A 17,329-nucleotide genomic window follows, 5' to 3' on the forward strand; every position below is an offset into this window, starting at 1 on the left:
TTCCCAAAATGGTATAACCCAAACACCAAATGTGAATATCATGCAGGACCCATAGGGAATTTCGTCGAAGATTGTTAAGACCTAAAAACTAAAGTGCAGGAATTGATTAATGAAAAATGGCTTACCTTCAAGGAAGATGGTCGCAACGTAGGGAGTAATCCTTTGTTGGGCCACGGAGATACCTTTGTCAATCTCATTGAAGATGAGATAGACCAATATACAAAAAGTGATCACGTATCGATCATAGGCCCATGCATGGAAAGTAATAGATCTTTCCCAATACCATTGGAAATCCTCTATAGAAAAGAGAATCTTAAGCCAACTCATATCAGGAAAATGAAATAATTGTCCAAGCACCAACCTCGTTTCCTTATGTAAATAAAATGACGGTATCATGGAATTATGAAGTCACATCTCATTTAGTCAATCATCAATCAGGTGATAGCTTTAAACCTCAAAGTACTGATGTCACCAATATTTCAGGGATGGGTCGGATGACCAAGAGTGGTTGAGTATACGCTCCCGAACATATTAGGAAAAAGGGGGGTCATGGAGAAAAATGGAAAGTTGTGTATCATGCCATAACAGGACTAGAAACTTGCCAAAAGACGGTGCTTGAAGAAGAAGCTAATGAATTTTTAAAGTTTATCAAGCAAAGTGAGTTTAAGGTTGTAGAACAGCTAAATCAAACCCCTTCCAAGATATTTGTTCTTTCTTTGTTATTAAACTTTGAAGCGCATAGAAGGGCACTAATGAAAGTTTTAAACGAGGCACATGTTACTCATGATATCACTGTCGACCAGTTTAATGGAGTTATCGGTAATATCACCGCTAGTAGTGGCTTGAGTTTTAGTGATGGTGAATTACCAGCTAAGGGGATAGAGCATAATAAAACACTACACATATTTGTGAAGTGTCATGATCATATTATTGCACATATGCTAGTTGATAATGGTTCTTCATTGGATGTCATGCCAAAATCAACACTCTCAAAACTATTTGTTGATGGAGCTTGTATGAAGCCCACTACTATGGTGGTGAAAGAATTTGATGGATCCATGAGACAAGTCGTTGGTGAAATTGATCTTCTGATTCAAATCGCACCCATAACTTTGGAATAACCTTCCAAGTGATGGATATTAAACCGGTGTGCAATTGCCTTTTAGAGAGACAGTGGATTCGTGTTGATGGAGTAGTGACATCCACTCTCCATCAAAAGCTAAAATTTATATTGGATAATAAGCTAATAATAATATATGGGGAAGAAGATATGATAGTGAGTTATTTATCTTCCATGGGCTACATCGAAGATATGGAGGAAGCCATAGAGACTTTCTTCCAAGTATTAGAAATCGCCAATGTTGTCTTCATGGGTGAAGGATCTCGCTTAAAGGAACCAAAACTATCTACGACATCATTGAAGTCTACAAAATCCATGTTGGAAGGAGGAGCTCATGTTAAATTTGGTAAATTGATAGAAATACAAGAAAAGAAGGATAGGTACGGGTTGGAATATATACCTACCAAAGTTGATAAAGAAAATGTTATGAAGGAAAAAAGAGAAAGCAGGATGGCTCGTTAGGAAAATCGGGTACCAAATTCACAAAAGATTCATACCTATGACATTCACCAAACCTTTCAAAGCACCGAAATATTGTATGATGATCAGGTGGCTGTGGCAGAAGAGGATCATGTTGATGATGATACCCTCAAATTGGTGTACCCTTATCCTCCAAACACCAGTCTCAACAATTGGAAGATCATCGAGTTTTTTGTGTTTATTAATTCATGTTCAAAGTAATTGTGCATTTTAACTCCTTTTTCTCTGCCCAATGCTATAAGGATAACTAATTAGGGCACATGTATTTCAATTCCGTACTTATTATCAATAAATTCATTTAGAATTCTCCAGCTGGTTTTGTTTTTTTCTTTGATTTTTTTTAGCAATCTTTATTCATATTGTCTTTTTTCCTTTTCTTCTTCATTTAAACAATGGAGAGATGAAAATGAACATGTTGAAAATAACAATGCTAGAACCCCTTCTTGTAATTTTGAACTCCCAATTAATCACATTGATGAGGATTGTGAAGACGATTGTGAGCCTCCCCCAAAACTAGAAAGGCTAATGGAATATGAAGCTAAGATAATCCAGCCATATCAAGAACCTGTTGAGGTGATCAATTTAGGGACTGAATATAATAAGAAAGAAATTAAAATTATGAAATAGAGTGAACGAGAAAAGTTGATTAAACGTTTATTTGACTATGTTGACGTCTTTTTATGGTCATATCAGGATATGCATGGGCTAGATACTAACATAGTTGAATACAAGCTACCACTCAAGTCTGAATGTGCTCAAATTAAACAAAAACTAAGGAGGATGAGCATGATATGTAACTTAAAATTAGAGAAGAAGTCAAGAAGCAATTTGATGATGGTTTATCAGCAATGGCAAAATATCATCAACGGGTGGCTAATATTGCGATTAAGAAAATTTAGACTCCGTTTAAACCCTGTTAAATACACTTTTGGTGTGATATCATGCAAGTTACTTGGGTTCATCGTTAGTCAAAAGGGAATAGATGTGGACCCAGATAAAGTAAGATCAATACAAGAAATGTCGGCTCCACGCACGAAAAAAGAAGTTTGTGGCTTTTTGGGAAGATTGAACTACATTGTCAGATTCATATCACATCTAACCGCTACATGCGAGCCAATTTTCAAGTTGTTGCGCAAAGACCAAAAGGTTAAATGGAATGAGAATTATCAATAAGCTTTCAAAAAGATTAAACAATACTTGTCAAAACCTCCAATCTTAGTGTCTCATATTCCTGGAAAACCACTTATTATGTACTTAGCAATACTTGACAAGTCAATGGGTTGTGTACTAGGGCAACATCATGAATCTGGTAAGAAAGAACATGCTATTTATTATTTGAGTAAAAAGTTCACCAATTGTGAAACAATGTATTCACTGCTTGAAGGAACATGTTGTGAATTAGCATGGGCTGCTCTTCGATTGAGGCAATACATGTTATGCCATACAAATTGGTTGGTGTCTAAAATGGACCTAATTAAGTATATCTTTGAGAAACTTGCTCTTACTAGAAGAATTGTTTGTTGGTAGATGTTGTTATCTGAATACGACTTAGGGTATGTTACACAGAAGGCTATCAAAGTAAGCGCACTAGCAAAAATGGATGAAGGTGTAATGACTTTATTTGAAGAGACTGAATCATCTGATAAAGAAAAATGGATGTTGGTGTTTGATGGTGCTTCTAATGCATTAGGACATGGAATTAGAGCCATTTTGATTTCCCCAGAGGACCAGTTCACTCACTTTATAGCTAGATTGTGTTTTAATTGCATAAACAATATTGCAGAATATGAGGCATGTGTCATGGGCATTAAAGCAGCCATTGAATCAAATGTTTCATGAGGTATATGGAGACTCACCTTTGGTCATCCATCAGGCAAAAGGAGAGTGGGAAACTCGAGATTCCAAATTGATTTTGTATCATACGCATATCACAGAATTGGTAGAACACTTAGAGCATATCACTTTTCACCATATTCCTTGGGAGGAAACCAATTGGCTGACGCCCTGGCCACATTGTCATCAATGTTCAAAATAAGCGTCGGTCAGGATGTGTTGGTCATAAAAATTCAACAAAAGGATAAACCAGTATATTGCTTATTGATAGAAGAAGAGTCTGATGGCAAACCATGGTTTTATGATATCAAATCATATCTTAAGAATAAGGAATATCCATTGGGCATTTCAGAGAACGACAAGAGGGTTTTAAGGAGGTTGCCAATGAATTTCTTCTTAAATGGTGATGTATTTTATAAGAGAAACCATGATATAGTTCTCTTCAAATGTGTGGATAAAGCGAAAGCGGAGAAAATCATTCAAGAGGTTCACAAATGTTCTTTCGGAACGCATACAAATGGGCACGCAATGGCAAGAAAAATCTTAAGGGTTGGCTACTATTGGTTGACTATGGAGTCTAATTGCTTTAGTTACATAAAGAAATGTCATAAATGCCAAGTCTATGCTGATAAAGTACATGTACCACCCACCTTTTTGAACGTTTTAACATCACCATGACCATTTTCAATGTGGGGGATGGATGTTATTAGACTCATCAAGCCTAAGCTTCAAATAGGCACCAATTTATCTTAGTAGCTTTTACTATTTCACACAATGGGTTGAAGCCTCTTCTTAGGCCAATATGACGAGAAATGTGGTTGTCAGATTCATCAAAAGAGAATTGATTTGTCGATATAGCTTGCAAAATAAGATAATTACTGATAACGCGACTAATCTAAATAACAAAATGATGAAAGAGTTGTGTGATAGTTTTAAAATTCAGCACCATAATTCTTCTCCATATCGTCCGATAATGAATGGGGTTATAGAAGCAACAAATAAGAATATCAAGAAGATCATACAAAAGATGGTGGAGACATATAAGGATTGACATGAAATGTTTCCCTTTGCATTACATGGCTATAGAACATTTGTTCGCACCTCAACAGGGGCAACTCCTTTCTCATTGGTGTATGGAATGGAAGCGGTACTTCCCATTGAAGTTGAAATTCCCTCGATCAGAGTCTTGATGGAAACAAAACTAGAAGAGGCAGTGTGGTTTTAATCACGATATGACCAATTGAATCTCATAGAAAAAAAAGAATCATAGTTTTGTGTCATGGTCAGCTATATCAAAAAAGACTTAAAAAAGCATACGAGAAAAAAGTTCGTCCTCGAGAGTTTCAAGAAGGGGACTTAGTGTTAAAGAAAATATTTCCCATAAAAAAGGATTCTCATGGAAAATGGACTCTGAATTACGAGGGACCATATGTTATGAAAAAAAATTTCTCTGGGGGAGCTTTAATACTCGTAGAAATGAATGGAGAGGAATTTCCACTTCCAGTAAATTCATATGCAGTCAAAAAATATTGTGCTTGAAAAAACAAAATAAATAAAATGATTGAAAAATTGACTCGATAGGTCGAAAACTTGAAAAGTAGGCCTATGAAAAAATTAGAGTATCCTGATGGATTGAAAACTTGGAAGAGCAGTCCATGCAAAAATCAGAGATTAAAAAAAAATCAAGCGTTTCAAACTGGGGCAATTATTATTTTTAGAAGCTGACTAATATGAGTCTTAAATTACAAGAATGACTAACGTTTATTATGCCTCCAACTAAAGCTATATACACTCGTCCCCACATTGTAACCCCTGCCTCAATTGTTTTGTTTTCAATGTAGCGAATGTACATTTTCTAATATTGTCATTCGATGTTGTACGTTACAGTCTTTCTAAACTAATCCAGTTTCATTATTGATTGTTATAGTGTTTCAAAAAATTGTTTTATGATAATGTTGGAATTTCAAATATGTGAAAATATAAAAATATTTGAAGTATTTTGGCACTTGAAAGATATATACACAAAAATTCGATTGATTCTCAAGATATATGAGTGCACAAAGAGTCAACGATAGGTACGAAGAGTCATCACGCGGGAACAATATATGCTTTCTATCCGTTGAATTTTAGGGTGTAGAAGAGTATAAGGATCCGGGAATCAAAGAAATGAACAAGAATTGATCAATAATTCATGACATACATAAACCATGCATCTTACATTCATAACTTACTTATACTCATATGAATCGTACGTCTCCATTCAACAACTTTGCATAATGCATAACAAACATGGATCATTCATATTTTGTTTTTATACTCAACCACCTTATAAACTAATTTTCTTCATTCCTATTGATCTACGCATTAGTAACCAATTCGAAGACGATCATTTTATTTTTCATCCATGTCGATTTACACATCGGTAATCAATCAGAAGACGATCATCCTTTCATTCTTGCCGATCTACGCACCAATCTGAAGATGAACATTCTTTTATTCATGTCGATCTACACATTGGTAACCAATACGAAGGCGATCATTCTTTCATTCTTGTCGATCTACGTATTGGTAACCAATTCGAAGACGGTCATTTTTTATTTTGTTGATCTACAAACTGGTAACCAAACTGAAGAAGATCGTGTTTTCGCATTAGCAATTCAATCCGCCTACTCACATTTGTCGTTTTCTTTTACTCGGACAAAACATGGATCTTTATATTTAATTATATTTTACAACGATAATATTCACATTTTAAAATAAAAAATGATTAAATAGGGGCAGCTTTAGTACCCAATTTTGCCCAACTTATTAAAAATAATTCAAAAAGTAATAATAGCCATTTTATTATAATATATCAATTTTTATGAAAATATTAATATATATATATATATATATATATATATATATATATATGAAAAAACAAATAAAAATAATACAGCTAAAATTAATAAATGATGCTCATTTTCTTTTTTTTCATCATCTCTTAAAACAACAGTTATAATAACATTAGAGTAAATAACACACATTGATACATATTTAATTAACTAATAAAATAAAATAAAATTTCTATTGCTCTATCTGATTGTTATAATTCAGAGAGAAGAAGACAAGACTTTCAGTTTAAAGCAGAAGCATGAAGATAATATTCTACAGATTCAAAGACATATATAGAGAAAAACCTTAACTCATTCAAAATATGCTTTATTTCTCAAACATAAACAAATAATTAACACACTTTGATGAAAACAAATTTTTTTAAAAACGTGAATTCATCAGACAGACAGAATAACTCAAATTATGAACAAAGGAAACAAAATATAAAGAAGGAAATTAATGGGGAAACACAAAGATAGAGCAAGAAAGCAACTAAACATTTGAAAAAAAATACTCTATAAATAGATCTTCATTTGGTTTCAAAAAGAGAGGATGGAATAGATTTTTGGATAAAAAAATAAAAACAAAGAAAAATAGAAAAATATTTTTTTTTTCTTTGATAAAAAATGAGGAACAAAAAGAGGAGATTCTGTAATAAAAAAAAATTAAAAAAAAAAAGATGAAATTGAACATAGAGGAAACAACCACCAAATTTCATTCCCAAAACCACCTATCTCAAAACTAAAAAACACTGATCCACTTCTATTATGTTTGTTTCGTTCTTTATTTCATTAATACGACACTTTCATTTATTGTTTGTTTGCTGAAATTTTGATTTCATCCTTTAAAGATGATGTCATTTACTTGTTGGTTGCTTGATAAAATTGTTGAATTCATGGTTAAGAGTGATATCTTTTTATTTATTTATTTATTTATTATTATTATTTGTTTAAAATTGAGAGGTTATTAAACTAATGCTTGCTTGGCGTTCTTATCTCAACATAGGTATATGTATCACAAGGCTAGGCAACTAGGTGTCAATTTATCACATTAAGCAAGGCACATGTTCTTTCACAAATAGAGTACACTAGTTAGTTTTTTTTTTTTTTTTTTTTTTTTTTTTTTTTTTTTTTTTTTTTTTTTTTTTTTTTTTTTTTTTTTTTTTTTTTTTTTTTTTTTTTTTTTTTTTTTTTGACGCAAAGAGGTGTTAGATACAACTTGCATGTTTGCTTGTATTTTCATTTTTATTAAATCATAAAAATTAAAGAAAATAATTGATTCAAATCATGTATAAATATAATTTGATACGTCATATAAATTCTAAAATTTGTTTTTTTAATAAATTAATTCAGAATCAATTTTTAAAATTTGATTAAATTAGATGTGACATCTTTTTTTAATATTTGAGTTGTTAAAACACAAGTGGTCCCACTTGTTGGTTTAAAACTCAATTTAAAAATCGAAAATAATAAAATATTCTTAAAAGTGTTAACAAGATGAGAAATCTTTTTACTCTTTGAGTTTTTTGAGACACGAGTTGTACACCTTAATAGTCTTGAAACTTTTATTTTAAAATAATTATTCAAATCAAACAAACTCACTTTTTTTTTCTTTTCTTCAAAACAACTTTTCTTTTTATCAACAACAAAACAATTTTTCTTTAAAAACAATCAACACATCCACATTTTCTACCCAAGAACTACGTAACTTTTATTTCTCCATCGCACCTAGAGATACGTAGGAGCAAGATCACATTTTTGTCAAGTACACTAATTAATTTTTTTTGTCCTTTATTTCTTAAGCACATATTTTTTCCAAAATCATATAAAAATAATAATAATAATTGTTATTCATATTTAATAATAAGGAGAAATAAATATATTTAAGTTAATATTAATCTTGTCCAATTAATTATAGGTAACCGTATTTTAACGGATGTCGTAGGGTGCTAATACATTTTCTATGCATAATCGACTCTCGAACTCAAAATTTGGTTTCAAAGACCATTTTTTAAGGGTTTCATAATTTCCTATTTTAAAATAAATTTTTGTGGTGACTCCATTGAATTCAAGAAACACTCGAAATTTTAAGCTGCGACATCTCTCTCTCTAAGCTATACGAAAATATCAAATTGATCATTTAACTTTTTTTTGTATCAAATTAGTCATTTATGTTTGTAAAAGTTCCAATGTTGAACTATTTTTAGTCCTGACTTTAATTCAATCATTTTTAGTTAGATATTTTTAAAATGGTACTATGAATTTTATTATCAATCATTTAAAGACAACATAATAAGTTTCCATATGTTTTCATAACATAGATTGACAGAATTTTGCATTTAATTTTAAGAACCCTAACATCAATCTCACTCGAATTATCTCTTATTTAACTGTTTTTCTAAGATTTGTTTGAGGGTTTATGTTGAAGAATTTTAGATTTCAATTTTGTTGGTTTGAAATTATAATCACAGGATAAATATTTACAAATATAAATGACAAATTTGATATTAAAATAAATAAATAACTAACTTATTAATATATATACCCAACTCAAATTAAACCAACGAGTTAGGACAACTAAAAATAAATAAATAATAAAAAATAAAAAGTAAAGTATTTGATAATAAAGTCAAAATTAGAGATATCTAATTTAGGATTATTGAAACTGTCTAAGAACGTGACATTGTCAATAGACTCAATATACCAACTATTTAATCGACTAGATAGCAAGATGTAACTCATCAAGAGCTTCTCCTACCTCCACCACTAGCAAGAAAGTACAGCTTGAAGTTTTAATTTGGTCAAAACTTTCATTATCATCCATATTATTACTGAACGTGGCATAAATATTGCATTTATAGGCATCAATATTGCATTTAATTAACTAGCTAGAGTTGTGTCAGATGAGTAGAGTCGTCAAAAAAGTCCCCAACAACAAGGCCCCTTACTTTTTTTTGTTTTATTATTAGGTCCTATCAAAATTATCTTTTAAGGGTCTCTTAATTTCGGCTCATTATTTCATGGGGCCTAAGGGAGAGGGCTCTAGGGGCCCATAAGTCCCCAATATTTTGTTAATTTTAAGATTTTTTTCTTGATAAAAAATTTATTCAAAAAAAAATGAAAATCTTTTATCGAAAAAAAAAATCAGAAATTTTTTATCGAAAAAAAATCGAACATTTTTTATCGAAAAAAGTCGGACATTTTTTATCGAAAAAAAATCGGAAAATTTTATAGAAAAAAATAAAAAAAAATTATCGGTGAAAAAATTAAAAAACTTTATTTCTACAAAAGAAAATCAATTCTTTTTTTTTAAAAGTGGGCCTATAGGCCTCCTAAACCCACAAATTTTTAGGGGACTTTTAATTTACGGGGCCATGTTTTTGAGGGCCTTTTAAATTATTAATATTTTTGGCCCCTTCAAAATGTAGACGGTAGCCAATAATTAGGGGGCTTGTCAAATTTCCATATAGCGTACATTGTTACAATATAAATATTTGCTACATGTCAAAAATCATAATTTCCAAGGACGGATCTACGTATGGGAGTGTGGGGACTTATGCTATAAATATTTATTTAACTTTGACATTTGGCTAATGGCTATATTCATATAAATATTATCAAGAATCGGGTGTCAAATTACATTGGAAATAAATAATTAAATAATTATTTGATTATTTATATAAAAAAATATTTTTTGTTAATGTTGAAAATGGGAAAACAAATAATCATTTAATGTTTTTAGAATATGAAAAATCGTATAAAACAATTGTAATGTAATATTTATGTTTTAAACAAAGAAATATATATAATGCTACAATTTTATATACATAGTGTTCTCACTTTTTTTTTTTTTAAATTCAAATTTCTAAGCAGTATCCGCATTACATTTTCCTCAACACTCTCTCAAAGATGAACATACTGGTTCCTCCATATTATTGGTGAGGGTAAAATAATTTTAAATTAAATTAAAACTCTACGTAATGATTTTTCATATATCATACAAACTTTTTTACACATTACTTAAATTGTTGTCATATTATCAACATCAAAACTAAAATTAAAACGATCAAATGTTAATATTTTAGAAAATAGAAGAATCAAAATTGTAGGAAGAAATGGAAAACCAAAATTATATTTTAATCTATCTCTAATATAGGATTCATTTATCAAGAAAAATTATACATCTCTTTTTATAAACAATAATAAATATTATGATGGGAATTGGGAATATAAGCTAACTCTTTTTTTTCAAGGACAAAATTGTAAAAATATATAATACTACTAAAAACTTTCTTAATTCTCGCAGTTTGGTTAAATAGATCTTAAATTTAAGAAGAAATTTGATATTAGTACTATTAACAATGAAAAGAGGAAGAAGAGAGACAACCACTCTAACCACTCTAGGGTTTCATAACATAGAATGAACCAAACTTAAGTTAATAGGGTTACAATGAGTATATATATAAAAGAATGGAAATGTCTAAAATACCCTTACTACTAATATATAATAACATTATCTAACATCTCCCCTCAAACTCACGATGCATTAACATGGAGCATCGAGAGTTTGTCAACTAAAAAATGAAAACGTTTAATGGAATGCATCTTTGTGAACAAATCAGCAATCTGTAAAAAAGAAGAGTACGAATAGTGGTCATCTTGGCTATATGAGCACAAGTTTCTTCATGATCCATACCATAGTGTTGAGAGAAACCCTTAGCAACAAGACGTGCTTTGTAGCGCTCAACTGACCCGTCAGACTTAGTTTTGATCTTGTATACCCAATGAGACCCAATAGCACGTTCTCCAGGAGGAAGAGGTACTAATTCCTAAGTATTAGTTTTGTGCAATGCAGATAGTTCTTCTGCCATAGTCTGCTGCCAAAGAGGATCACGAATAACATCTTTATAGGAAGAGGGCTCAGACAAAGTTGACGAGAGGGGTAACGAGGAAGATCAACAATCGCAGGAGGTGGTTGGACAGCCGGGGGGACAAGAGGGATGTCACCAAAGAAGAAGCAACAATCAAAGAGAAGAACCAACAAAGAGAGAAGCAACGAAAGAAGAAGCAGAAGCCAAATAGAGGATCATTAGCTATACCAAACAATCACAATAAAGAGAGAAACCAAACCAACAAGAAATCATATCAAACCCAACTAAATCAAACCAAACTAAACAAAGAGAGAAGCAACCAAATAGATGAACCACATGAGAGAAGAGCAAACAAATAGAACAATCAATATGGAGAGAAGCAACAAAACAAATCACTAGAGAGAAGAGCAATCAAACAGAAGAAGCAACAAAGAGAACGACAACACAGAAGAAAGCAACCAAAGAGATAGGAGAGACGAACAATTAAATTACCAACCAAATCAGCAAAGAACCACAACAATTGAAAGCATGTGAACCAAAACAAAATCAACTCCTTAATACTGATCATAACAAACAAACAGCAGGGAGAATGCGTTGATCCTCACGAACACTTGTCCCACCAAGACAAGCATGAACCTTAACACCAAGGAAATCGCCAAGAGCTCGCATAACCTTCTCAATCTGTTGAGCTAGCTCCCTCATAGGGGCCAAAACCAAAGCCTAGCACTGGACAATTCCGTAATCGAGCTGTTGTAAAATTCCAGAACAAAATGTTGATATCGTCCCAGTTCCTGACTGAGCCTGTTGAATCACATCCAGACCTTTGTAGAAAGGAACAATTCCTCTTTGCTGGATTGCAGAAGGCCTCTCAAAACTGTAAGCATATATGCCTCGCAGAAGGATTTCTTACAGCCCCATTGCATTAAAGCTATGATGGACTTCATCATATGAGGCGAAGAATTCTTGCCCATCACTGGCAAGCAGTTCATTCATCTTAGTGTCATAATGATTAGCATCAGATTGTGATCCTTCTGGAGCCAAACTCGAAGCTTTTTATACAAATACAACATGTATTCTTATACCAGCAGCTTTTTATACCTGCTGTCCAAAAATCAGCCCGATCCAACGGTTAACGAATGCACAATCGATGTTTTTGTGAGACTGATTTAACAAAATCGAGAATATGGTTACCCTTCTCTTTTCTCTTTTGGTGGTTGCCTTTCCTATCAAAATAATTTCTCTCTTCTTTATAGTAGATCCCAAAATCAACCAAAGCTCTTTGATACCATGTTAACAATGAAAAGAGGAAGAAGAGAGACAACCACTCTAGGGTTTCATAACATAGAATGAATCAAACTAAAGTTAATAGGGTTACAATGAGTATATATATAAAAGAATAGAAATGTCTAAAATACCATTATTACTAATATATAATAACATTATCTAACAAGTACTACTTGTGTCTCTAATTATAAGCACATTTTGAAAAAATAATTTACTCTTAAATATAAACACTCTTTAAAGTTACCATGTACATTTTTTTTTCTTCTAAAAATATCCTTTTTTTTTTACATAATTAAATATACATCTTATTAATACTTCGATTTAATTTTTCTTGGAAAAAAAAGTTAAATTAAATACTTTTATATATAAATAGTGTTTTAGTAATATTTATGCATTAAATACAAAATATTCATTTTTTTAATATATATATATATATATATATATATATATATATATATATGTATATATATATATAATAAAACTAAAGCTTATAATTAGAGATGGAATGATACATGATAATAGTACAGTAGGAGACAATTTTTTTTTTTCTTTCAAAAGTTATTTAATAGACGAAATGATAAATAGTATCACGAAAAATAAACAATTATCCGATCTCTCATATTAAGATGAATATAAAATATAATATTCAATTTATCAATATCAATATTTACCAATTGTATTTAAGACATAAGAATCTCGAGGGAATATTTTAAATTTTAAATTTTAAATTGAAGAAGCAAGCTAAATTCAAGATGAATTTAATACCATCATCAATTACTAATACAAATAACTCTCCCGATATTTATCAAACTTTGCAATATTCATGTTAAAGAGTGTATAAAATCTGAAATTTCAATACATACAAAAAAAATATGAGATACTCTTCCTAATTAAATATGGATACATGGTTCTTAGTTCTCGTTTCTCTCTGTCTTTCCATTCTTATTTTCATATTCATAAGATCCCTCCAATCCAATAACCTCCCTCCCGGACCTCTTTACTTTCCCATCATTACCGACCTCCTCTTGCTTTCAAAATCATTCTCACAACTCGAATCAATTATTCCTAATTTCCATGCCAAACATGGCCCTGTTATTTCATTCCACTTCTGCTCTACTCTCTACATTTCCATATCTGATCGCTCTCTCGCCTACCAAGCTTTAATCCAAAACGGTACCGTATTCGCCAGTCGTCCCAAATCACTTTCTAAAAATACTCATCAATTCAACATTACATCTTCTCTCTATGGCTCCACGTGGCGTGTTCTCCGCAATAACCTCGCTTCTGTTATGCTCAACCCATCACGGTTCATATCCTTTTCCAACATCCGCAAGTGTGTTTTAAAAAACCTTTTGAACCAATTAAAATTAGAAGCTAGTTCAAACAATTCCATTAAATTCATCGACCACGTACAACATTCTATTTTTTGCTTACTAGTTTTCATGTGTTTTGGTGAAAAAATTGGTAATGAGAAACTTCAACACATCAAACACGTCCAACGTCGTTTGATTTCAAACGCGCGTAAATTTGGTGCACTAAATTTCTTTCCAAAAGTGGTCTCTCGCATATTGTTTCGAAAACGTTGGCAAGAGTTGTCACTCCTTCGAAACTTCCAAAAAGAGTTGTTTGTTGAACTAATAGAATCGAGAAAGAAATTCATTGACAATAATAATAATAATAATAATAATAATGATGAAAATGTTGTTTATTATGTGGATACTTTGTTGAATTTGAAATTACCTGATGAGAAACGAAGGTTACATGAGGGTGAAATTGTTACGCTTTGTTCGGAGTTTGTAACAGCAGGAACAGATACAACTTTGACAACGTTGGAATGGATTATGGCGAATTTGGTGAAGTACAAACATGTGCAAGATAGGATTGTGGAGGAAATTAGAGAGGTGGTTGGTGATACAGAGGAAAAAGAAGTGAGTGAGGAAGATTTGGAGAAGTTGCCTTATCTTAAGGCTGTGATTTTGGAAGGATTGAGATGTCACCCACCTACTCGGTACTTGATTCCACACGCAGTGACTGAGGATGTTGTTTTGAACGGTTGCTTGATTCCTAAGAATAGGACAGTAAATTTTATGGTGGCTGAAGTGGGATGGGATCCAACGGTTTGGGAAGATCCCATGATGTTTAAGCCAGAGAGGTTTTTGAGAGATGTAACAAGTAGTAATGGATTTGATGTTTGTGGTAAAAAGGAGTTAAAGATGATGCCATTTGGAGCAGGGAAGAGAATGTGTCCTGCTTATAAATTGGCTATGCTTCATTTAGAATACTTTGTTGCTAATTTGGTTTTAAACTTTCAATGGAATACTTCACTACCAAATAGTAATGTTGATTTTTCAGAAAAACAAGAATTTACTATGGTTATGAAACATCCATTGGAAGCTACAATATCTTCCAGGATATAAACTCTCTAACAAAACTCCTTTGCTGGGACCTCAAACAAAAAAGTCATTTTATCAGTGTTGCAGTGCTTATTGTTAGTTGAGAAGTTGCACTAAGTCTAGTTTCTAGTCATTTTAAATAAGACCTCAAACAAAAAAGTCATTTTCTTATGCTACACGTGTGACTGTATGTCTCCTAAGTCTAGTTTCTAGTTTATTTTTATTGATGTCAATTCTAAGAATTAGATTAATTTGATGTGAGTGAACTCAATAATTCTTCACAAGTAACTGTTTTTACAAAGTTCATTAAAAACATGATATTTTGGAAATATACCGTGAAAAACAGATTTGGTTTTTTTAAAGTGAACAATTCACTTTAAAGAATAAAGTGAGTAATGTCAACCATTGATTATCAAATTGAATGATTGTTATTTTGTACACATGCATGATCAAGTATGCGTGATTATAATATCAACTATTAATTCACTCACTTCACCAACTTCTCACTTTAAATGAGTCAAATCCGTGAAAACATGCATGTTAAAAAATAAATTTAAAAATCAGTTTTCTACACCATGATATCAATCAACCTCTCCATGATTTGAGACATTTAAATAAAGTTAGGTTGATTTGAATCACCTCTCAAAAACAACATTTAAAATAGTTCAGAATAACACTTTTTTGACCTTGATTTGAATCATGATTTGAATTATATCAGTAAAAGTAAAAGTAGATTCAAATCAACCTATACATGATTTAAACAACCTTGTTTTTGCCTTTTTTTTTTTTTAATTCATCATTTAATTATATTAAAAGAAAATCTGTTATCAATTGATAAAAGAATTTGATGTAAGATGATGACTGTAGCCGAAATATAAATTTTGGTGTCTTCTTTTCACTTTTACTTTTAACAATTTGATTTCGATTTTAATTAAACTATTACTTTTAACAATTTGATTTCGATTTTAATTAAACTATTTCATAAAGTGATATTTTATTGTGATTTATGCACAACGTGTTTGTACATAAAAATCTGGTGCTTGCCAAAGTGTAGAGATTTATCATATCAACATTAAAACTTTTCTTGATTTTAATTCAATAGAAGATTGTATTGTAATTTTTGTTTTAATAAAAATTAGGTTTTTTTACGTATAAAATATTAAGTTTTTAACTAAGGTTAAGAAATCTATCTTTCAAATTTATGCACAAGTCATAATTGAATTAATTTCGTTAGCCTTAATCAAATTTGTTTTAGTGTTATTATTTTGATAAAGTTCTTATTTAAAGTGTACACTTAATTTGTCTTTGGTTGTTTGATTGATCTTTATTATTTAATTTATATTTTTGAATTTCAAATAGATAATTTCATTTTTTTTATATCAATATCATATAGATAGTATATATGTTAAGAAATATTTTTTATTGACACATGTGCCTCTCATGTTAATTCGAAACACAATCGTTTGTTTAAAGTCTACGGAACAAAGAATGAAATAAATCTACCTAAAATTAGTAACCTACACCCATGTGTGTGTTGTCTGTTCATCAAATTTTGTTTGCTTCGTTATTTTTTTTTCTTCTTAATCTCATAATAAGTAAGTGATTTATTTAACGAAAAAATAATATAAAAAGTTATTAAACTTTTTAAGTTTTAATGTAATATTATTATTTTTTTAATTGTATTATGTAATTAATATTTTTCTAGAGAGTATTATCTAATTAATATCATAAGCATCACTTGTTGAGTATTGGGCTCCCTTCATATGAGGAGAAAGACCTAAATATTGTAGTTCATGTGTCTCACTTATTTAAGTGGAGAGTGTTCTAATTAGGGTTAGAAGAGAGAGACTATTTTGATAGGAAAGACAACCACCAAAAGAGAAAAGAGAAGAGTAACTTATTCTCGATTTTGTTAAATCAGTTTCAGAAAAACATCGATTGCGCACTCGTTAACCGTTGGATCGGGCTGATTGTTGGACAACAGGTTCGCAACATTCAGATCTTTGTTTTCAAGGGTCGGATAGGAGAAACGACGTCTGGAGGGGGAGAAATCATGCTCTCACAGCAGCAGGTTTTTGAGTATTTTTCTTATTCTTGCTTTTCATTTGTAGCATCTAGTGCTTTGTTATTTTGATTGGTTGTAGGCACAATTTGTGCATCATTTTGAGATTCTCTTATACCCTTATTTGATTATAGTGGAGCTATTTCTTTGGTCTGGACGACCCGTGGTTTTTTACCCTTGCATTGAGGGGGTTTCCACGTTAAAATATCGGTGTTCATTACGTCTTTTTAATAGGATTAATTTGATGCCATATATTTATTGTTGCTCCTCACGGGTTCTTGCAAGTTGGGGGAATTTTATATCTACTGCGTATTACTTGTTATTGTGTTTATGTGTTTATTCCCCATCAGAATGGTATCAGAGCTCTTGGTGGAAGGGCTATTTGATTTGCTTGAAGGATGAAGGCAAATATG

The 17,329-nt window shown here is 31.2% G+C and overlaps 1 protein-coding gene across 1 annotated transcript; it reads left to right on the forward strand.

Annotated features, from left to right (window-relative positions):
- The first annotated feature begins 13,227 nt into the window (after positions 1 to 13,227).
- On the forward strand, positions 13,228 to 15,138 carry LOC101501122 (cytochrome P450 89A2-like). The gene has a single exon (XM_004509804.4). The coding sequence runs from the start codon at positions 13,358 to 13,360 to the stop codon at positions 14,876 to 14,878; it is 1,521 nt and encodes a 506-aa protein (XP_004509861.1). The 5' UTR covers positions 13,228 to 13,357; the 3' UTR covers positions 14,879 to 15,138.
- Positions 15,139 to 17,329: the final 2,191 nt, after the last annotated feature.

Source organism: Cicer arietinum, chromosome 7 (assembly GCF_000331145.2).
Source record: "Cicer arietinum cultivar CDC Frontier isolate Library 1 chromosome 7, Cicar.CDCFrontier_v2.0, whole genome shotgun sequence".
Lineage (NCBI taxonomy): Eukaryota > Viridiplantae > Streptophyta > Magnoliopsida > Fabales > Fabaceae > Cicer > Cicer arietinum.

Excerpts from the sequence above, each read along its gene's own strand:
- LOC101501122 (XM_004509804.4), top strand. The coding sequence starts at position 13,358 with ATGGATACATGGTTCTTAGTTCTCGTTTCTCTCTGTCTTTCCATTCTT.